The sequence below is a fragment of the Cetorhinus maximus genome, chromosome 3, assembly GCF_964194155.1.
Source record: "Cetorhinus maximus chromosome 3, sCetMax3.hap1.1, whole genome shotgun sequence".
In the NCBI taxonomy this organism is placed as follows: domain Eukaryota; kingdom Metazoa; phylum Chordata; class Chondrichthyes; order Lamniformes; family Cetorhinidae; genus Cetorhinus; species Cetorhinus maximus.
In genome coordinates this window covers 132,451,436-132,475,660 of record NC_135881.1, presented here as the reverse complement: position 1 = coordinate 132,475,660, position 24,225 = coordinate 132,451,436, and the positions used below count along the sequence as shown (strand labels likewise).

The window sequence follows — 24,225 nt, the reverse complement described above, 5'->3', positions numbered from 1 at the left end:
CACCTTGGAGTGTGACCTTGCATTTTTAAGCAGTTGTCTCTGTCTCAGTTCAAATCGCAAAATTTCCTGTCATTTGAAAGTTGAAAAACCATATTTTCAAAAATAACCTGAACCCCCAAGTGTCTCTTCATTTCTTTCTCTTTTCATTCCCTCTCCTTATCCTTTTCCCCAAAATGTATTACCCAGTTTTATTCCCATTAAAATTAATCTGATGTCTACCAGATCAATTTGTTAATCAGCCTATATCCACCTGAAGTCAGCCATCTTCAATTAACCACACCCCTGTCTTTGTGTTGTCTAAATTTACAAGTGAAAGTCTCTCCTATCTGGCTATTAGGAATCGGGTTATGCCACTCACACTTAGAAAACTACCAGAAGTAAGAGAACAACACAAAAATGTTGATCATAATAGGGCAATTCTGAGTGTGACTTCTTCCATTTATTTTCTAATTTTCTGATTTCCTTGGACTGCAAGTCAACTGTGATTAAAAGGGGAGATCAGCAAGATCCTTCTGGGGTGTTGCTTATGCCAGTCTGAACCACCCATGAGATGGTATGTAAGAACTGTCATCCAATTTTCTATCTTCTCCTCTCAGGGAATACCCAACTTAAGCACAGCTAAGAAAATTAGTATTGAGAATTGTATCTAAGACTCATCTTGCCTCTACAGCCTAACCATATACATTTTACTCATAAGTTGTTTTACATATTTATTACTGTGGCTGTGGTACCACCACAAAGATTCACTACAATCGTAATTAGAGAACTATTTATTTAGTTTTTTTTGAGTTTAATAATGTCCACTTCTATTATTTGTAACACCTACAATATTTTAAATAATCAGCTATATTTATAGCAATCAAATTGAACAATATTAATTAGGGATATTTATAGCCATTGTAACCTTTTAAGTTCTGAAAACACCATGTATAATAAATTTTCTTTTAATTTAATTAAGTTACTTCAATGTTTTATGCATGTATTTACCATAATAAAGCAGTAGCTTATATGTATTGCTGATGAAAAATGACCCTTTTGCCACTTCAAAGCTATGTGATTAGAATGATAAGCCAACATTTGAACGGTTTTGATAGCAGCTGAATGGTGTGTAAATACAAGCTGTTTATTTGCCAGAACCTTCCAGATTTGTGATTACTATGGAAACCACATAATGAATGCTTCACAACCATCTGTGTGGTTTGATTTTTCTTGCTGTGTTGTTGAGTTGTTTTTGTTTATTATGGTTAAAATGCAGTGAATAACTTATCCAATGTCAGTGTCAGCTGTTAACTGAACTTAATTAATCACAAAGGTGACAACCTGTCAATCATCCAGACTAAGACATCATTGATTGATGTTATTATGTACAATGACCAAGAGAGGTGTGTGGATGATCAAAATGCTTGTTTTGTATTGTTTTATAAATTACACTTTCAGTCTTAACCAATAACTACCATGTATTGTGATTGTCTTTTTTAAATTTGTCTGGTAGCACTGTTTCCAAAACACTGCATGGAGGCACAAGCACCAGTCTGATTTGCATGAATGCAATTTTCTTTAAAAACCTATGTTTCAACCTTTAAAATGTGATATTTCTTAGCCAAAAAACATGCGGATCCATTCTAACTGGGAAGGTCTTGAGTTTGAGTTTTACTCTGCTCTCAGAGGAGGGAAAAGTTTTAGGATGAACAATTGGCTGAGCATTCCTAGGATAGAGAGGGAGTAAGAGTCAGCCAGAGTTTCCACTAATCTTTATTACATGGTGACTCCTGCTGGAAAGTGAATGTGGTGTGAGAACAGAATTAGATTTAGGTGTGATGTCGCCTATAGTCTCATTGTCATTTATTGGATACACAGATGGAAAATTATCCACTTGAATGAGATATAGGAGGTCTACTGATGGATGCATAAAAGTGCCCCATTTTAAAATTTTAACAGGATTTATCTTTTGGAGTGCAAACACATATTTAAAAGTTCAAAAGGCTGTTTGGCATTTAATTGCTGTGACAAGCTGCATTGAAGTAGATGCTGCAAGGTCTGCATCTTCAGGAGAATCTTCTTTAAAACTAACAGAGACCTGCAAAATATTTGCAGTGAAGTTAGTATCTTTATTGCAACAACACTTCTTTAAATCCACATCTCATGCCATTCCATCCTTCCCATGCCATCCCCCTCAACCACACCCATCCTATTCCTTTCATCCCTCTCATATTATTCTCATCCCATCCCTCCCTCCCATGCCATTTCCCCTCCATCACCCCTCCCATGCCGTCCCCTTTCCCGCCCTCTAATGCTGTCCCCCATTCCACGTTGTCACTCCCCCTCCTTCCCCTTGCTGTCATCACCCTGTCATGCCATCCCCCACCTCCTATGCAGTTGTCCCTCTGTGCTGCCCACCCCCTTGCATGCCATCACCTCATCCCACCATCACCCATCCCCCAACCGGATTTCCGAGGGTGATGGTTGAGGGCTGTTTTTGTGACTGGATGCCTGTGTCCAGTGGGGTTCCACAGAGATCGGTGTTGTGTCCCTTGCTGTTTGTGGTATATATAAATATAGACTTGAATGTAGGAGGGTTGATCAATAAGTTCACAGATGACACGAAAATTGGTGGGGTGGTAAATAGTGAGGAGGATAGCCTTAGATTACAGGAGGATATAGATGGGCTGGTCAGATAGGCTGATCAGTGGCAAATGGAATTTAATCCGGATAAGTGTGAGGTGATGCACTTGGGCAGGACAAACAAGGCACGGGAATACACGGTGAATGGTAGGATCTTGGGAAGTACTGAGGATCAGAGGGACCTTGGTGTGCATGTCCACCAAGGTCCATCTTAAGGTAGCGGGACAGGTAGATAATGTGATTAAGAAGACATATGGGATACTTGCCTTTATTAGTCGAGGTATAGAATATAAGAGCAGGGAGGTTATGCTGGAACTGTATAAAACGCTGGTTAGGCCACAACTAGAGTATTGCGTGCAGTTGTGGAATCCACATTATAGGAAGGATGTGATTGCACTAGAGAGAGTGCAGATGAGATTTACCAGGATGTTGCCTGAGCTGGAGAGTTTTAGTTATGAGGGGAGATTGGATAGACTGGGGTTATTTTCCCTGGAGCTGAGATTGAGGGGGGACATGATTGAGGTGTACAAAATTATGAGGGGCATGGATAGGGTAGACAGGAAGGAACTTTTCCCCTTGGTGGAGGGATCAATAACCAGGGGGCATAGATTTAAGATAAGGGGCAGGAGGTTTAAAGGGGATGTGAGGAAGAATTTTTTCACCCAGAGGGTGGTGGGAATCTGGAACTCACTGCCTGAAAGGGTGGTAGAAGCAGAAACCCTCATAACATTTAAGAAGTATTTAGATGTGCACTTGCAATGCCATGGCATAGTGCTGGAAAATGGGATTAGAATAGTTAGGTACTTGTTTGACCGGCGTAGACTCGATGGGCCGAAGGGCCTTTTACTGTGCTGTAAACCTCTATGACTCTATGTCCAGATCAGTAGATTATCTATTAAGTCAAGATATACTTAATTTTTTGTTCCTTTGGCATTTATCAGAAATGTCATCTTGTAGTAAAAGTCCTGCAGTTGGCTTGAAATTGTGAATTTATACTTGATACATATTTCATACTGTGTGTGATTTTTCTTTTCCTCAACCTATGCCAAACTGTTTACTAGAAATGACAGGCAAAACTTAGAAGTTCAGCTGTGGAAAATAATGTTTAAAAACATCTCAACAGCTGCAAGTGTTGTGAATATGTAATTATGCAAAGTAACTTGATCCTTTACAACCATCTATATTTTATGGATATTCCAGGCTACCACTTATGGGGAAAGTAAATGTGTAGAAATTGCTTGTATTTGCAGAATGTATTGTGATGAGTGCAATCACTATTATGTGATCTATTTCTATACATGCTATGGTAAGTATTCACTGTGTTCTAAATTACTGGGTGAACTTATTTGCCATTGTTTGAAGAACTGAATTACAATACTTGTACCTCTGTTGTGCCATAGCATAAGACCACAGTTTCATTATTAACATGCAAATCAGATTGGCAGGAATTGGGATTTAAAGTTGGTATTGTATTTTTCAGCTGCTGAACTAATATCTTCCGAATGTGTGCTTTTGATCAGGTTGGGCCCTATATTTTACTGTGCTGTATTTATTCCATTTAAAATAAGTATTTTGCAGAGAACTCTTCAGGTAACATCAGGTTATGATTCATTCAAACAGGATTAGATTTCCTTTTTGCTGAGCTTCTTTCAGCTGTTGGGATTATTTTTAACTGCTGGGCTGCTCCTTTGTTTTTGATCAGGTATTTTATCAGCATCAAGCTTTAATTTATTTAACAGCCAATTTCAATTACTGGCCAGGCGGGTCCCCTCCACCATGGTGGATAATGAAGTTCCATTGTAACTAAATTTTTCATGCATACAAATGATACTATATTTATTATGATCACTTGTTTTATTTCCCCCAGAAGAAGAAGAAAATTTCCAACAGCCTCAACCAATATTCAGAGCACCTGAAAAGCAACAGAGTGGTGGGAGCAGAACAGGTACAATGATTGAAACTGTTTTTGAATAGTTTAAAGTTAAAGCTGAAGATAATTTTACCATTAACTACTGGAATATGACCAGGTGGCTTACATTTTACCTCAAAGTAAGGCTCTATTTCTTTCAGGTAAATGGTGGAGTGGTAATTTTGGAATTAAGTAAGTACTTAGTTCCCCATGGAGCAGGGCACTTTTCCTATCATTGCTGTCACTGGATCAATTGGTTTGAGATTGAGCATAATTTACCCTCCCATACTCACTTTTCCTCAGGAACCATTTCATAAATATTTGGAAAAACTAGTTACCTAGGACCTGTTTATAGCACGGTGTTTAGAATTAACTCACCTCCCTCCCTCTGTACCTCTCTCATGCTTCATGTTTCACTACACAGTGAATATCATCAAGCTGTTCAACTGGGGAGATCATCACAGCCAAGCCCAATCATATCGTACCCGATGGCTACACAGTTGCACTTTGAATCAGTGGTCACTGTTTAGTGCAAAACAAAATTCTGCGGATGCTGGAAATCTTAAATGAAAACAGAAAATGCTGGAAATGCTCAGCAGGCTAGACAGCATCTGTGGAGAAAGAAACATAGTTAACATAGGTTGATGATGCTTCAGATTCTGATGAAAGGTCATAGACCTGAAATGTTAACATTTTAACTCTCTGCAGATGTAGCCTAACCTGCTTTACAAGCACTTTATGTTTTTATGTCATTGTATAGTGCTGAGGAATTGAAACTCTGATTGATATCCCTTCAAAATTCCCTGGTTGATATCAAACAACTTGGCACAGAAACCATACTTGGAATCTTACTTGGAGCTCTCTGGTTTTGTACTGCACCAGGTAGTACCATTATCTATTATAAGCCATTTTGGTATATTCAGTTTCTTCTTTGAGAACAATACCTATTTGAAGGTGAGGTAACCCTTTTCAGCTTAAAGTACTTGGGAACATAGGAACAGGAGAAGGCCATTCAGCCCATCGAGCCTGCTCCACCATTCAATACAATCATGGCTGATCGAACACTTCAATGCCTTTTACACACGCTTTCCCCATAACCCTTTACATTATTGTTAATCAGAAATCTATCAATCTCTACCTTAAACATACTGACTGAGCTTCCATGGCCCTCTGGGGTAGAGAATTTCAAAGATTCACAACCCTCTGAGTAAAGACATTTCTCCTAATCTTGGTCCTAAGTGGCTTCCCCCTTACTTTGAAATTGTGTTCCCTGGTTCTAGACTCCCCAACCAGGGGAAACATCTTACCTGCATCTACCCTGTCTATTCCTTAAGTATTTTGTAGGTTTCAATGAGATCACATCTCATTCTTCGAAACTCTAGAGAATACAGGCCCAGTTTCCCCAATCTCGCTTCATAAGACAGTCCCACCATCCCTGGAACAAGTCTGGTGAACCTTCGTTGCACTCCCTCAATGACAATAATATCCTTTCTGAGGTAAGGGGGACCAAAACTGCACACACTACTCCAGGTGCAGTCTAACCAATCTCTATACAATTGAAACAAGACTTCACTACTGCTGTACTCAAATCCTCTTGCGATAAAGGCTAACATTCCATTAGCCTTCCTAACTGCCTGCTGCACCTGCATGTTAGCTTTTATTGACTTATGGACAAGGACACCCATGTCCCTTTGTATAATCTACATTTTCTAATCTCTTACCATTTAAGAAATACTCTACACATCTGTTCCTTCTGCCAAAGTGGATAACCTCACATTTTTCCACATTATATTCCATCTGCCATGTTCTTGCCCACTGACTAAGTCCGTCCAAATCCTCCTGTAACCACTTTACATCTTCCTCACAACACACATTCCCCCCTAGCTTTGTATCACCCGCAAACTTGGAAATATTACATTTGATCCCCACATCCAAATCATTGATGTATTTTGTGAACAGCTGGCACTCAAGTACCGATCCTTCATAATTTTTTTACATTTTAATCAAGTTGTTTTAGAAGTTTATCTTTTTTAAAAGGAGAAATGCTTTTCCAAGCGAGAAAGAGTATTGGGACTCCTTCAATCAGTCTGTGGTAGGTCTGCTTCAAATGGCTCATAATAATGCGCAAGTTCCTTCCTGGTTTAGAATGGTGGTACTAAATAGTTTAATCTGTTTGAGAGTGCTGAGATTGGCATGTAGAATTTAAAATGATGCCAATCTTGTTCAATGAATTGAGAAGCAGGCTGAAGACATGCTTACCAGATAAATGATCTGCGCACATTTTCCCACAGATGGACCTCAGATGTCTCTCTAGCAACCTACTTTCTCAAAAGGAAAAATAAGTACTTCTGCTTAATCTTGTAAATATTTTAATATTCCTACACTATTCTCTTTTTAAAGTAAATATTTGGCCTAAAGGGATACTTCAAAAAAAATTCTGTTAGCTAATTAGTCTCTTACTGAAAAGTGTTATTCAGAACTTTACAACATATGCATTTTTTTTCATTTCCAAGTTGTTTGTGTCCTTTGTGAAGTATTGCATTTGATGATGTAATGTTTTGAATAGATAACATAAAGTAGCTGAGGTTTAACCCCTGATCCTACCAGTTAACATTTCATTGATGCAGAAGAACAACATATATCTAATGGTACTTTTTAAACTTTTGAGCCCTTTATATGACTAATTTATTTCAAGACTTTGTTGTTAATATGTAAATTGGGGGCTTATACAGCTGTGACATTTGGTTCAGATATTTTTCTCCATAATCTGGCAACTGAACTTTTGGAGATCCTAGTTCTACCAAAGGCAGTGCTTTCGGAAGTTAATCACGTTTATGGAGGTGGCCATTTTTAGCAATCTAATTACTTTGAAGAGTAATAGTTTCTAGAGTCCAAATGCAAACCAGTATGTACCTCATTTCCTGAAAGAAGTAGGCAGCACAGGGCCTCCATCCATAGTTGGTATGTAAAATTTCTCTTAAAAGTAATTATCCTTCTTCCAATCATCACTTTCTACAGCATCCCCTACGGGAAGACAGGGAACCAGTCTGGCTTTTTTTCTCCATTTTTATGTACTTGTGTGGCAGCAGTAAAGCTCATAAGCATTGATTAGTGTATGTGGGGGCCACTTGAGAAGGATTTATAAAATAAGCCAATTTAGTTCTGCCTGAATTACTTTGTAATGACTCAATTACCTTTTATTTCTGTGCAAAAGAGATTTAGGTGAATAAATTAGCAGATCATCATTGGGGAAGTGTCACCACTAAAGGACAGTTTATAGATGCAATACACAGTTGCTGTCACACCTTTAAGATTGTAATATAGACATCTCTGTATACTTTGTGGTTTAGTGAAACAGACTTCTGTCATTCAGAGGCTGACATGGGTCCTAGAGTTACCCTGGGGACCAGCAATGTAGATGTCTCTGAAAAGGTCAACTTGACACAGACTCTGATGATCGACCCACTGCTCTGTCTGTTTTGATAAAAATCAGATAAACTTAAGACTGCTAATTGATCTGCAGCCCACTTAAATGTTGGCCATGCATATCTTCATTGCATATGATTAGGGTAGAAAGCAAATGAAGACTCATTGCTTAAAATGTGAAACGTTGGTGACAAGCAGAATAAAAATCAGAACAGGACATACCTGGAAAGGGAGAAGTTGAGCAATACGTTCTCTGCTTCAGTTTTGCTTATGTACCTATGAGCTAATTATCAGTGTAACTCAAGAACAGCTACATGTGTTCAGTTGGATCATGAAAGTGTGAACTTGCACAGTTGCATTTAATTTCCATTAGGTTGAAAACATAATGAATCATGAACTGGAGGACACTGAATTTGATAAGGCAACTCTAAGACACAGAAAGTGGGGTAGATCTGCTTCTTATCAGGAATTTACACCTCCCCACAACCAAATGTCAACTAAAGCAGGCTTTACTATTGTATCTTTAACATGTCCTGTGAGGAAATGCAGTCTGGGTCACCTTCCTCATCATGTACACCAAATATATCATTGCCTTGGTGCTGTCAAACAAAGAATGGGTAGACAGGCAGTATGTGCTCAGGAAGTTACTTTTCAGATCCTTTCCTATTGCAGCATATGAAGAGGAAACAGAACCCAGTTTGAAGAGAACCCACAGAGGAAGTTCGAAGCAAGTTGCTGTTAGATTTTGGATTACACATAAGCTTCACATAAAGGAAGTGGTCAGTGGGTCAGCAAATGACAGTATTTGAGGATAACCAGAAAATGTAGCCAGTGATTACTCATTTTAATTTGTTTGATAGTTCTTTTTTTAAAAATCTTCCCCAATCTTCCCCACTTGCTGTATGCTATCTGAGTGTCATAAATTTAGTTCTCCGCTCTGAAATTCTGTGTTGACATAGTACTTGAGATAAACAATTGTGACGATGCTGCTGTTCAGTAATGACCTTTGCCCTTATCTAGCCCGTTAACTTTGTAACCCTAGAAGTTTGGTTGCCATGCAGATCAGAAAGTAGACAAAAGTATTTCTTTCTTGCTGAGTATCTCTTAATATGAACTTCTGACCTTGCTGAAGAATGTCAGATATTTTCAGTCTCACTTAGCTTTACAGAGAGGACACTATTGTTTACACAAAATACTTGAGCTTTGGCAGAGATTAAATAAAATATAAACCATGATAACTGTAGCAAAAATATTTTTCATTAGTGCCCATTTGTTCCAAATTACTGACATTCTAAATGTTAGTCATTTTGTTTCAGGAGAGAAAGTTGTTTTTTTTATGTAAAGGAGCATTATTATTATCATCCACTGAGTAAGCTTTATGTTCAAAACAATAAAATTGGGTGATGTGAGAAAGAAAGAGCAAGCTAAAATACACAGTTAGCTTACTTAAATATAATTTTTGCACATCAGACCATATTTGTGACATTTTATATTTTCTCCCGTTGCTCAGGTTTGACGTCAGCTCGTAGCTCTGCGCTAACCTGATTGTATCTATCATTGACTTTCTTTTTACATCCCCTTCCCCCCACCCCACCCCCTCAACCACCCCAACATCTTGGAAATATTTCCAGGTCCTCAATGACAGTACTGGAAACTTAATGAGCAGTATTTAATGAGTCATGTAGGAACAGGAAATGTGGCAGGCAAGGGGAATTAGGCGGGAGCCAAAATCTCGGTTTCCTCACATTGGGTTGAGTTCATGAGATAAAATAGGCAGCATGTCAGCGGCAGAGCCTGGTGGTTGGGACCTATTTACCATTTATTTTCATCATGTTGATGATCCCTGAGGAAAGGTCAAGGGAAAACGAAGAGGGTGAAGGATAATGGAGGGAGACTCTAGGATGACGGCAGGAAGATCAAGGGTGAGGGTGGGAGGGTCGAGGTTGAGAGATGGAAAATCGAGGGTAAATGGCTCCATGTCAAGGGTGATAATTGGATGCTCCTGAATGATTGGGTGAAGGAGCGGGGTGATGGGAGGGTCAAAGGAGATGTGAGGAAATTCAAGGGTGACAAAGGGAGGGTGGAGTGGATGGGCTTCAGCTGCAGGGTTACAATTTTAGTGTCTATCAACATGGCTGCTAAGAAAGTGCTCTCTCGCAGGAGATCAGATGCTTCCAGGAAACTTTTACCGTGCATAAAGTCAGGTTGTTATGGAGGAGGGCACTGTGCAAATAGAGGAGCTCTGGGTGTGGTCCATGGAAGGGTCATGCATTCCCATTGGTCAGCTGTAGCTGCTCTAGGAGTGAAGGCCATGTCAACAAGCATGCTCATACCTTTGCCTGCCTTCTTCACATAGCTCACTTTTTGGATTTGTAATGGGTGTCATGTACCCAATCTTTTTGCAACCACAGGAAGTGGAGGACAGGGTTTGCCAGAGGAGGGCTGTGGCCAAAAATCAACATAGGCCACAAGGCCATCAGCTGGCCCCAGCCAAGGTGGGGTGAGGTCAGGGGAAGCCTAACCAGGGCCGCCTTCATTGCCGAAGAGCATTGGCATATCAGCGTGTGTTCAGAATGAGCTCCAACTACGTCTAGATGTCTGAGAGGCAATACCTGAGATGGTTGAGGCTATCCCAGGACGCAGTTATTGATCTGTGAGCACTCCTATAACAAGACTTGCAGCCCCATGAATTTGGAGAGACCCATATGCCAGTCACCCTCAAGGTAACTGCAGCCCTAAACATCTTGGCCAGCGGCTCATTTTAGAGCTCCCCAGGGGACCTGTCTGGCATTTCCCAGGCTGCAACACTTGACGGAAAGAGACCAAGGCCCTATTCAGAAGGGCCAACAATTCATCAGATTTTCAATAGGTGCTGATAGCCAGGCTGTTCAAGCAGTTGGCTTCAAGGCCATTGTGTGGTTCCCACAGGTACAGAATGTAATCAACTGTACACACAGACAACCACTGTTCCCTGGGAGCAGCCAGTTACGTTTCTAAATTGGAAGGGGTTTCACTCCCTTAGCATTCAAGTTGTTTTTGACCACCAGACAAGAATTATGCATGTATGGGCTCATTTCCCAGGGACCTTTCATAACACATACATCTTAAGGAACTCTTAGCTGCCCCAGCTATTCAGTGCCCCTGTTCAAGTCCAGGGTTGGATCCTGGGTGACGAGGGCTATCCCCTCAGAATGTAATTCATGACCAGTGCGTCATTCCTACAGTCCTGTGAAGGAGCGTTACATTGCTGCACACTGCTCAATAAAGACAATTATAGAGCAGACCATAGGATTGCTCAAAAATGCACTTCTGATGCCTTGACTTTACAATATGTGCCACAGAGGGTGTCCAGAATTGTCGCCATCTGCTGTGCTTTGCACAACATGACATTGCAAAGGGGAAAAGAATTGCTTTTTGAGGACCTGGAGGAGCTGCTGACCCCCTCAGATGACAATCACCAGGAGAAATAAAAGAGAGAGGACAGGGATCTCACGGCAGCTCTCCCAGATACCACAGCCATGTGAAGTGACATGCCAGGGTTGTCAGGGACAGCTGCATCTTCAATCGTTTTGACCAAGAGTGGTGCACCTCTCTAACCATCATTTCCTCACCTGCAAACCTTTGCCTGCTCTGATTGTGTGCCTCCATCCGGAGCTACCTCATTGCTCATATCCTCTACCCAGTAGAAAGCTAAGAAGAGTGGTTGATTCTCACTCAGGATTAAAAGGGATGACTGGCCCCGATGATACTGGCTTTGCGTGGCACGCAAGTCAATGAAGCCATCATGAGCTATTTCTCTGCTCCTTGCCCACATTGTCAAGGCAATGATTGCACGAGTAGCACATCACTTCTTGTGCTCATCAGTGACCTTGGCCAATCTCCTTCGCATGTCATTTATGGGGAGGCCAGCAGATACTGCACGCTCAGCCATGTTGCATTGCCTAGAGAATACAAATCAAACCACACATATTACCATTCAATAAAGACTGACCTCTAACACACTGCCACAATTTTGTCGACACAGGTGTGATGTCCCTCAGTCCTCTTCATGCAGCAATGACTGGCAAGCATGAAATATGACAGTGCAATATGCCCTCCAAAGGAGGGTATTCCGACAAATGCACATAGTGCACACAATAGTCAAGTGAACAAAATATATTGTGATATCTATATACATGTGTATAACATAAGTGTCTTAGTACCTATGCCACCATTGTGCCCGCAATACTTAATTATTTTCTTTTACGACTACTACGCATTGGTGTGACCCCGACATCCGCAGCTGATGTTGCACAAAGGTACAGCTAGGGACTGAGTGCAATGAGACCGAGTGCTTAAATCTGGGAATTTGGTAAATGAGGGTGTTTTAAGTGTTGATCTCTTTCTAAAATCAAATCAAGTTTTAATTTAGCATTTAACTTAACTGTAACAGCAAACTGTAGGTTCATAAAGTCTTAGTCAGTGATAGACAAAGTCCCTACCTGGAGGCACCTATAGGGTAGTGTTATGGCACAGCCAATGATAAATGCCGAGCTGCCCAAATCCCAGAGGGAAACTTGAAACAGCTGCCAAAACGGTTTTTGCAATTTGTATAGCATGAGGAAAGGTTCTGAAGTCAGGAAATGATGGCCCCGACTACTTGTGATGAATTTATAGTAGAATAAGCATTTATTTTTTAAAAAATAGAGAAATAAAACACAATTACAATTAAACACATGATTGGCTTCTCATAGTGAACAGTACTTTAAAACAGTTCCACAAGATCTTAGCTTAACTACCCTCAGAGCTAACCTCCCCTTTTTCTGTTCAGCAACTATCCTTATAAATTTTAAAATCTATAGAATTCCAGTAATTTTTACCACACAGTGCCTTTTTTCCTTGAAATGCCCTCTGAGGGTAAAAGCACTTGATCCTCCCGGTCTGGCCGTGTTCACACTGTCTTTTGGGAGCTCTGACCAGCTATCCTGCTGTCTTCTGGGAGATCTAAGCAGCTACCTCCATCTAGGCTTCAGTACTTCCTTAAATGCATTCTTTCCTTTTGATCTCTCTATTGTCTCAGTCAGTCTTTTCAGGAATACTTTCTTCCCAGAATTGATTAGATACTTCTTAACTTTAGCTCTTAAGCTTTTAAAAAAAGTAAACTTACCCTATTTTTACCTCATGTACTTGCATGTTTTTACAATCTGCATACATCCCCCTTTGAACTAAAACAACTTAATTCAAAACCACTCCTGTTATTGCTTTATGTAAAATTCTGATTGAAGTTCCTTTTGGTTCATTAACATATCAAAGCCATTTCTTACTGTTGGCTTTAAACTCTTGCAGTCACTCCGGCTCTTACTCCAATTATCATATTTACAAACCTCCAACAGCCTGTCTTCCAGTACAAAAGAAATATGACAAGGTTATTAACAGAAGGAAAATATTACAATTTCTTGTTTTCTTGACAATGGTTAATTAGGTAACCATTTAGAACTAGTTCCCTAGCTAGCAGTGGCTGACTCATCTCACTGGAACCTGAACAGGAGGCTTAGCACATGCACAAAGTAAGTCTCATGTAGATGACAGCTGGAAACTGAATGCAGCAAGACCAAGTGCTTAAATCAGGAATTTGGTGCAGTGAGAGAGGAGGTGCTGTTATGGCCTTTTACAAAATAGGAGTCATCCAAGAGAGGGAACCGGAGACAGCGAGACCCGAGAGCTGAAGCCGGGAGGCGTTAAATAGGTGTGCAGGTGGATAATCGGTGAGTTTTAAGTTATTTTCCCCTCTAAACTGGGGCAATAGTTTAAACTGGTACTGGGAAGATGTAAGTATTATATCAAATTTATAGTGTAATGAGTTAAATTCTAAGATATAATTACGGATAATCAATGAGAGATATTCTAAACTTGTAACCTAATTAGTTAAGTACAAAAAAGTTGGCAGGACAGGTGATGTGTTGCAGCTGTAGCATGTGGGTACTGGTGGATACCTGTTTGATCCACTTAAAGACATCCACAGTTTCTACAGCTCAAGGAACTTCGGCTCCGAGTTGATGAGCTGGAGTCCATGCTTCGGACATTGTAATGCATCAGGAAGGGGGAAAGTTACTTGGACACTTTGTTCTAGGAGACAGTCACACCCCTTAGGCTAGGTACTTCAGATTTTGTTGGTGGTCAGGGACAGGAGGGTGTGACTGTAAGAGAGGCAGGCACGGAGATCTAAAAGGTAGCAAGGGAGGACCCTCAGCACTTGCAATTGTCCAACAGGCTCAAGTTTCTTGCTTGTGTGGATGAGACCAGGAATTCCAGGGACGATGAGCAAACTGACCATGGCACTGTGATGCTATAGGTAGGTGGGAGTGGGATGGGTGGTGGGGGGGGGTTGGTTGTGGTGGGGAAGGCATGGCACAGTGCGGTGGTGCATAGTGCTGGCATAAAGAAATGTAGTTGTAGTAGGGGACAGTAAAGTTAGGGGGAATAGACACTATTCTCTGCAACCGAGAGCTGAGCCCTGAAAACTGTGTTGCCTGCCTGGTACCAGGGTTAAGGACATCTCCTCAAGGCTGAAGAAGTGCTTTGAGCGGGAGGGAAAGGATCCAGTTGTCATGGTCCACGTGAATGCCAACTACATTGGTAGGATTAAGAAAGTGGAAGTATGAGCAGGCAAAAACTAAATTGAAAAGCAGAAGCAGAAACATTGTAATTTCTGGATTACTACCTGAGCCACGAGCAAATTGGCATAGGGTAAATCTTTACCCACTGAATCCAGACCCACAGCACTGTGGTTGACTCTTGACTGTCCTCTGAAATGGCCTAGCAAGCCACTCAGTTCAAGAGCAGTTAGGGATGGGAAATGAATACTGGCCTTGCCAGTGACACCCACATCCCATGAAAGAATAAAGATAAAAAATCAGGAGAATTGAAAGTGTGACTTAAAGATTGTGTGGCAGAAATGGGTTTCAATTCATAGCACGCTGGCACCAATACTGAGGAAAGAGGGAGCTGTACCGTTAGGATGGCCTTCATCTGAACCACGCTGGAACCAGTGTACTAGCAAATCATATAATTAGGGCTGAAGAGAGGGCTTTAAACTAAACAGTAGGTGATAGGATTCACATGAGGGGAGATTTAAAAACTTAAAGAGAAAACCCCAAGGCAGTAATGCAGGGTAGCAATGCAGGTAACAATAACCCGAGTGTGGTAGGAAGGGACAGAGCATATAAATGTAAGAGTGCACCAGCAAATAAGGCCAGAGTAGGGAAAAATAGTAAAAAGATAGAATTAAAGGCTCCTTATCTGAATGCATGCAATATTCATCATAAACTGGATGAATTGGTAGTAAAATTGGAAATAAATGAATATGATATACTAGCCATTATAGAGACATGGTTGCAAAGTGACCACGGCTGGGACCTGAATATTCAAGAGTATTTGACATTTTGGAAGGACAGGAAGAAAGGAAAAGGAGGTAGGGTAGCTCTGGTAATAAAGGATGAGATCAGTACAGTAATGAAAATTGATCTTGGTTTGAAGGATCAAAACATAGAATTGTTTGAGTGGAAATAAGAAATAGCCAAGGAAAGAAGTCACTCGTGGGGGTGGTTTATAGGCTCCCTGACAGTGTATAAATCAAGAAATAATGGGACCTTGAAAGAAAGGCACTGCAATATTAGTGGCAGATTTTAATCTTCATATAGATTGGATTAATCAAATTGGCAAAGGTAACCTGAAGAATGAGTTCATGGAGCGTATTCAGAAAAGTTTCTTAGAACAATATATTCTGGATACAACCAGGAAAGAGGCTATTTTAGACCTGGTAATGTGTAATGAGACAGGGTTAATAAATGACCTCATAGTAAAGGATCCTCTAGGTAAGAGTGATCATAATATGATGGGATTTCATATTCATTTTGAGTGTGAAATATGGGTCCATAACTAGTGTCTTAAACTCAAATAAAGGCAAGTACAAGGGTATGAAGACAGAGTTAGTTGAAGTGGACTCTTTTTTTATTAATTCATGGGATGTGGACTTTGCTGGCTGGGCCAACATTTATTGCCCATCCCTAGTTGCCCTTGAGAAGGTGGTGGTGAGCTATCGTCTTGAACCGCTGTAGTCCATGTGCGGTGGGTACACCCAAAATGCTGTTAGGAAGGGAGTTCCAGGATTTTGACCCAGCGACAATGAAGGAACAGTGACAATATCTCCAAGTCAGAATGGTGAGTGACTTGGAGGGGAGCTTCTAGGTGGTGGTGTTCCCATCTATCTGCTGCCCTTGGCTTTTTAGATGGTAGTGGTCGTGGGTTTGGAAGGTGCTGTTGAAGGAGCCTTGGTGAATTGCTGCAGTGCTCAAACTGGGAGTGCCCTGAGAAGACGTCCCCAAAGTGATTAGTTGGCACTTCTCCTCCCTCTCATTGGGCAGTGGCACCTCCTTGTATCCCTGAGGAGAAGGGGCACCTGTAGGGAGGTCCCCTCTTGCCTAGCCACTGTTGTACTGAGCCTACAGCCAGAGCGACAGAATGCAGGTCCTCGCTCATTTGGACTGTATTATAGGCCTGGCTCTCCGTGACATTTGGCAACCTCTCCATAAAATTTATGCTGGAGCCATGGCAGAAGTCAAGGCATAGATGGACTCCTCCACCATCTCTGCAAGGTCCTGCATAGACTCTGGCACCTCTACCCGATGTTCCCCTGTCTGCCTGTGTATCTGCAGTAGGCTTAGCGAAGCCAAGACCAGAGGCTCCACATCAGCGTGGATCTGATCCCTAGCAGCCCTCCCACTGTCAGGGACATCAGCAGACACAGCCGTCCTCAGCTGCTGGGACAATTCTGTGAAGTGACCATCAGCATATGCCCTCAATTCTTCACATGAACCCTCAGAAACCCACAGAAGTATAACTGTGCTGATGAGGGAGAGGCAAATGTTGGTGCATCCTCTGGTTGTTCTTCATCTTCATCAGAAGTGGAGTTGCTGGTTGGCACTAGTGGTTTTGGGCCTTCTCAGTCTGTGGCAGAAACCTGTAATGGAGAAGAACAAGAAGGACTTTAGGAGCAAGTCAGTCTATCAGGAAATCAGTTTCACGTGTTTCTCTATTATGCCGATGTCTCAACACCAGCTTGGAGGCATTCTCACTTTGCTAGCTGGCTAGTCCAGCTTCACAGTCTGCAATGGAGCGTCCTCCCTATTCTCCAGCTATCACCAAGGCCTTCTGCTCAAAAAACATAATGACTGTCAGCTCAGCCACTCCTCCTTTGGCCCTCTCTACATTTTTGAATGTGTCCTTATCCTGGATGACAAATTGGAGAGTTATTGGCATATCAAGAGACACCTAACTCCCTTGTCCCCATGTATTCCCATGTCATATTCTAACTGGTACCCCATTGCCTTATATGCACAATTGTTACACACTGGTCTCTGGTCATGTGGTACTGATGATGTGCGTGCATTTCCCAGCCTACCCTCTTTTGCCTTGGAGTCAATTTCCCCAGAGTTCCTTGGCTTGATACCCTCATGAGTAGCATGTGTTGCAATACCACTTTGCCACTTACCCTGGCTGAATGGAGGATGTCATTCATCCGTTTCCAGCACTGGACCCAAGAGCTTGAGTGGACCCGATAGCTGCTCACCTCCTTTGTGATCTCTATCCAGGCTGCCTTGCTCAAGTGGGAAGATCTCCTATTGTCATCTCTGAGGAAGAGAACATATCACCTTTTCCGGAAGGCATGCAGGGAGGCATCGCTGAACCTTGGGGTCACTCTTTGTGGTAAGACAGCTTGATGAATGAGGGGCAAGTTATGGGGGTCCAAAAAGATAATAGAAAGAGGGAGTGATAGGTATCCAAAAATATAAATTGACAGATCAAAAGGACCTGGGGTCAACTGATGGAGGCTGTCAAGTGGGGATGGAAGCTGCGAGTTGCCGAAAAATTTTAAAGTTAGGCCTGCAAGTGGATGAGCGCTTATCCTAATTGGCACTAGTTCTCTCTGCCTGCAGAGACTGGGTGCTTACAGAGGTAGGCCTCTTATGGCCCACCACAACTTGGAAATAATTCAGTTGATAGCAGGGGTGGACACTTGCTGCCTGCCCTCATGGCGTGATTGCACATGGGATATGTGCCTGCTGCGCACACTTTCAATTTACATTGTGATTGTGTGGCAGCTCCTGACATGTGAGTGGAAGTGGAACCCATTTCTGGCCCCACTGTCAGGAGCCCTGCTCTTCTTGTTAAATTCTGCTCAATGTGTGGCAAATCACAGGCGTGAATGCCATTTCACACCATTCGGGAATGGTGCTGCACCACCGTGCAAATGTAAGTGACACACATCCTTAACCTTTATGCCACTGGAGTATAGTCATTTAGCACAACACTTTGGGCAGAATTGTCTCAGATGTGCGGTAGCGGGTGGGTAAAACACCATTTTACCCGCTGGTCGCAACGGCGGCTTTTCATGCCGTATCATCCCAAACCCGCCACATTAATTATGCATCGCCAGGAACTACGCCGTTTCCATGGCAGATGGGTTCTCATTCACCTGCCACGTCATCACCTTACTGCTTCACCACACTGGGCACCATATTTAAAGTCCAGCCACACAAACGCATCTCAGTGCTTCCAGCCCAGGACTGCTGCAAAGAAGACATGGCCCTGAAAGGCAAAAAGACTGCAGCCCCCAGGTTCAATGACGTGTCCCTCGAGCACCTTTTGGACACAGTGGAGGCTCGCTATGAGGTTCCCTACACTTGCACTGGCCGCAGGATGGGCAGCAACATACGTCATTAAAGCGCTTAGGAGGCATTGGCAGTAGCGGTCAGTGCCAATGCCCTTCAAAAGAGGACAGCCAGCCAGTGCCACAAGAGGATGAATGATGATCTCTGTTCTGGCAGGAAAAGTCACTCTTTTCATCACTCTCAACTCCCATCTCACAAACCCATCACACATCCACAGGGCCCTCAGGGTGTGAGTGAGCGCTGTGACAGGACTCCGAGGGTGCGTCCAGATTCCTCTTCAGAGGTTTCTTCAGGGCTTGATTGGAGGTCCTGGATCGTGGACTCCATTGGCTGTTTCCCAAATGTGCCTGGGGAAGCAAGGGGAGATAATGAGTGCAGGGCAGTGGCCTGTGAAACAGGACACATCACTCACAGCATGGTTGTCTGATGGATGTTGCACTGCTGGATCCTCACTTGGCTGAGCACTGCTGACCTCATTGTCAGCAGAGGAATGGTTCAGATCCTCACCTGCCAGCTGGATGGCTCTGTTTTCAAAGTCCGTGAGGACCTTGATTTCAGGCATTCCTCCGCTGGTAAGATGGCAGCCTCCTCCAGGACATCGCTGTTGCACTGCTGTGTGGGCTGAACTCCATCACTGACACCATAGTTGGGCTCCAACAGCGTGTACACGAGAGGGATACGGTGTAGCTCAATCTCACTCCAGCTACCCCTTCTCCTCAACATGTCAGCCAGGGGCCCTCGGGCACCTGGGGGGAGGGGGATCAGCAGGTGTGCCCCCACCGGGGCCATCCATCTAGGTGACTCTGGGAGTGTCCGAACCCCCTCTTCCTGTGCCCTGAGCAGCTCCAGCTCCATAGGCTGAGGAGGGTTCCACTGCTAGACAACAGGACCCCGAAAGCAGGCCGGGGCCCTCCAGCTCTCGGCCCTCCAGAGGACACCCACCAAGCTCATCACAGACAGTGTGTAGCAGTCAGCAGGCTGCCTCCACCTCTGCTGTGGATGGCCAGGGAGAACCAAGACATAGCGGCAGGGTTAGGAAAGTTAAGAAGATGTAGTTGCACATCCTGAGCACGGGTGTCAACTACTTGTACGTGCTGCTCACTATTGTCAATAAATTCCCAAGAATGTCTCCCTGCCTGTGGCTCCTTGTTCTGATGAACTGAACAGTGTTTGTGTCATTCAGATGTGAAATCTCAGGTGTCTCAGTCCAGGACCCTCTTCCCTGTGTTTTGTGCAGTCTTCAAACCAAAGTGATGGTCCGGCCTCACACTGCCTGGGCACGTTACTGATGCCTGCACCTCGACGGTGCTTGTCATTGCTGCCAGAATGTAGTGGGCAGGCGTCACAGAGTTCCGTCATTCTCTCTGTAGCTCTCAGCACCTTTAAGGTGGGGCTGGCCCCCATATCTTCAGCATCTGTGTCCTGTGACACTGTGCTCCTGAAGGGTCAAGTGCTGACAGTGGATAAAGGATCAAATGCTTTTAAGGTTTCATGACTGCGTCTCTATGATATGACGCTGATCACAGAGCGCAAGCGAGCTGTCCTCAGCCAGACAGGAGTCAGACATTCTCAGAGGTTATGTGAAGATCTGTGGAGTGTCCTCATTGCATGTCATCACCATCCTCCTGCAATTGAGCGACTATTAGGGCCTCCACTGCGCTTCCATGACAAGAGCATTATTGCAGAGCGTATGTGCATTGCCATAAGCCAGACTGGAGTCAAACATTCATAGATGCAATTTGAGGAGCTATGGCATCTCCTCTCTGCACGTCGTCATCATCCTCCACAAATCTAGCAGCTATGAGGGTCTCCCAAGAGCGCCAGCCTTGTCTGGCTAGTATGAGGGCCTCATCCCCATTATTGTCGCCTTTGAAGACCTCCTCACCCTTATCCCCGTTGGCGTGCTCCTCATCGGAGGAGACCTCCAGCTCCTCCATCTTCTCATCAGCCAGCTCGTCTCCCTGTTGCAGCGCCAGGTTGTAAAGGGTGCAGCAGATGACAATGACGCATGATACCCTCTGCAGGCTCCATTAGACCGGTCTATGCACCGGAACCTCTATGCACCGGAACCTCATCTTCAGCATCCCGATGGTCTGCTCCGCCAAGTTGCAAGTTGCAGCATGAGCCTCGTTATAACTTCACTCTGCTGCAGTCTGAGGCCACCACACGGGTGTCCTCAGTCACGTCCTCTGCATGTAGCCCTTGTCACTGAGCAGCCATCCTTAAGCTTCTGTGGACCCTGGAAGACTTCAGGGATATGTGACTGACTGAGAATGTAGGCGTCATGCACATTCCCTGGAAACCGTGCGCAGACCTGCAGGATGCATTTGTGGTGGTCGCACACCAGCTGCATGTTCAGTGAATGGAATCCCTTGCAGTTGACAGTTGACTGCGTGTTGCAACGGAGACCTGAGCGCCATGTGAGTGCAGTCGATGGTACCTGCACCTGTGGAAAACCCGAGATCTGGGCAAATCCAATTGCTCTTGCATCCTGGCTGTCCTTGTCCCGGGTGAAATGCACAAAATTGTGTGCCCTCACAAAGCTGGCACCCATGACCTCATGGATATATTTGTGGGTGGAGGCTTGTGACATCCCACAGAGCTCACCTGTGGAGCCCTGAAAGGAGCCACTGATGTAGAAATGAAGCGCTGCAGTCACTTTCATGGCCATGTCACCGTGGAGCCAAATCCTGCAGTAGCTGGCAGATGTGACCGATCAGTTCCCTAGACTAGTGCAGTTCTCGGTCATCTGCAGGAATGAAAGGTGGCATCTGTAGACCCTGGGTCTAGCTAGGTGCCAACCAGCGATGGCTCTCTGTGGCTCTTCAGCATAGTGTGTGGGAGCCCCAGCCGCCCCTTCTTCCAGAGGGTGCTACTCCTCCCTCTGTGCAGCCAGGTGCCTCAATCACTCTCTTCAGTTGTCTTTGCTCCTTGTAAGGCTTGAGGCATACAGCTAGTTCACCGGGCTCCATGATCCTCATGTACTCCTCCTGCAGGATGAAGGAGGGAGACAAGTGTGTTAGCATGGGTGTACTAAGAACCTGTCTTGGTTAAGTCTGAAGGCCCCTTAATGCATTCTGGAGCGTGCTGGCCACCACCTGGATGGCCAGAGCTTAGTACGCTGCATGGCTGCCTGAAACCCCAACCCACCTCTGCCCCACTCCACTTGACTGAGTGGTGGCAGCTTTGCCCACTGGACTGCATGCTGTGTTCTCAGCTTGGGCGCAGGCATTCTCCTAACCCACGCTGCAATTTGCACTGTTAGCTTGAACCATGGGGGAGTCTGGTCCAAACTAGGATGATGACATTGCAATGGCCAGCTTTAGCAAGGGGATTATACAACATGCCCAGTCGTCCAACTGTTCCGCAGTCCACTAAAACACTAATTACTTTGCATCTGTGCCCGAGGCGGAGTGGATGATCGCAAACTGGTTTCACAACGTCATGAAACTGATTTTTGGCTTCTCACCGTATTGTCTGCTCACGCCACCAAACATGCCCGATGCCAGCGGGCACGGATGATTCCACCATTTCTGTATTACATTTTTTTGTATCAAATATCATAATTAATCACATCGGTAATGCAGACAGATCTATCCTTACCTGTGCATCTATGTTTAAAAACTGACATCTAAAGCCAGTACTTATTGACTGAAAACCCTGTGAGTTATAAATTCATACATAAAATGATAGTGAATTCAAGTCTCTTGGAGCAATCAAAGTCATCAGAAAAGAAAATTAAGCAGAGGGCAACTTATACAATCTGCCCAAGACAAATTTATATCAAAGTGAAATTTGAACCAATGTCCAAAATGGACAGGAGGGTGACAAGGGAGTAAAAGAAGTGAAATGTATTTTGTTTTTAGGAAAATAAGTATGTAAAAGATAGGTAGAAAACACTAACATTTTAATAAGAGGCATGGAAGACGAATGAACCATAAAAGATAACAAGGGAAGCAGATCTAGTGTTTTGTTTGAATTATGTTTAAAGTGCCTGTTTTAATAGTGTAGAGCTAACGTTACAGTAATGGAGCTCGCCCTCAGATTTGAGTAGCTTTATTTCTGTAATATTGTTTAAGTATCATAGTACATGGGCTAAAAGCTTAAAAACAAGTCACCAAAGGGAAACAAGACTTCTCTTCTATTTTTTATTTTTTTCTGAATGTCCTAAAGAAAATGTTCATTTTCAATTATGTTTAAACCAAAAACAATTTGTCATTTAAGTGTACATGTATTTGTTTGATAAGTTCCAAATGAGCAGTTAATCCACACCAAAATTTCAGCTAGCCTTATTAAATATCCATCAGTTCAGACACCGTGGAAAGAATTTTACACCTCGCGGGCGGGTGCACACCCGACCTGATCGGGCGTAAAATAGCGCAAGGTTTAGAGAACGGGTGTAAAGCAGGGGCACGTGAAAGCCTGGCGGTCCTCTGGCGTCAGGAGTGGCTCTTCAGGGTCCTGCGATTGAGTGCCTGCTGGTGAATGTAAGGGAGAACAACGACATGCCATTATCTTAAGTCATCAGACTGTCCCTGTGCATGCCAGGCACCCTGTGAGACAATGGAGATCTGCATCATGGTGCCATTGTCTTTCAGTGATCAATGGGGAATCCAGTTTTGAGGCTCCCATCAATGATGAGACTACACAAGCATGTTTGTACCATCCGAAGCTTTCACCTCTGTGCACCGCATTCTTACCTTCGTCTGACACCCCAGCCTCTCCGAGGCCTGGTGCTTCTCCGGTTCCAAGGTGTCCTGCTCGAATCTGGGTAGGGTTAGGTTTGGAGGGGCCTCGCCTGTCCACAACCTTTCAATGTTGTTATGGCTTGTCTTCTCCTGAAAGGACAGAGGAGCATGGATTAGACCACTCTCTACCTGCAGCGCCATTGCAGCCTGGCCAACCCTACCTGAGGAACACCTTGCAGAGCACATCCGAGTCGTAGCCCTCGAGCCGCAAGGCACTCAGTCCAAGCAGCCAGGGCTCACCCACTTGGCCAGCTCCGGCGTCATTGGCATTTGGCACTCACACTGTAATACCCCTGAGTTCCACGGGGGACGGCCAGACCTTAACACTTCAACACACTGATCCATGACAACACAGTTCTTACCCTTCACGAGTGCAACAGGTCGTTAAACATTTTGCGGCACTGCAGCCATGTGCGCCACACAACATCATGGCTGCTGACCTGTGCTGCCGCCTCCTCCCAAGCTCTTTTTGTTAGGTGTAGTGGCTTCCTCCTTCCATCTCTGAGGACAAGTTCCCTCCTGGCAGCCACCTACTCCATGCAAACCATGAGGCATTTATCCGAAAACCGGAGAGGGGGTGGGGGGGTGCCGAGTGCCCACCTGACCTGCCCCTCCCGCCTGGCCTTTCCAGTCAGACTTGAAGTCATTACTTCGGTCTTCAGAACTCTGCAAATATGTTCTTTCCTGGCAGTCTTCAGGGAGCTGCCTGTACCGTTTTTAAACCAGCCACCGGGTCAGCATTGGACCCGGTGGCTGACAGACCCCTGCCCCTGCCTGCCCCTTCCTGACCATTAGGAGGATGTGTTTCACA

The 24,225-nt window shown here is 44.0% G+C and overlaps 1 protein-coding gene across 1 annotated transcript in view; it reads left to right on the top strand.

Moving 5' to 3' along the window:
• The window catches only part of skap2 (src kinase associated phosphoprotein 2), a 274,482-nt gene that overhangs the window by 238,555 nt on the left and 11,702 nt on the right, over nucleotides 1–24,225 (top strand). The window contains exon 10 of the mRNA XM_078534160.1: nucleotides 4,490–4,567. Within this exon, the coding sequence (XP_078390286.1) occupies nucleotides 4,490–4,567 (78 nt within the window). The remainder of the gene's footprint in view (nucleotides 1–4,489; nucleotides 4,568–24,225) is intronic.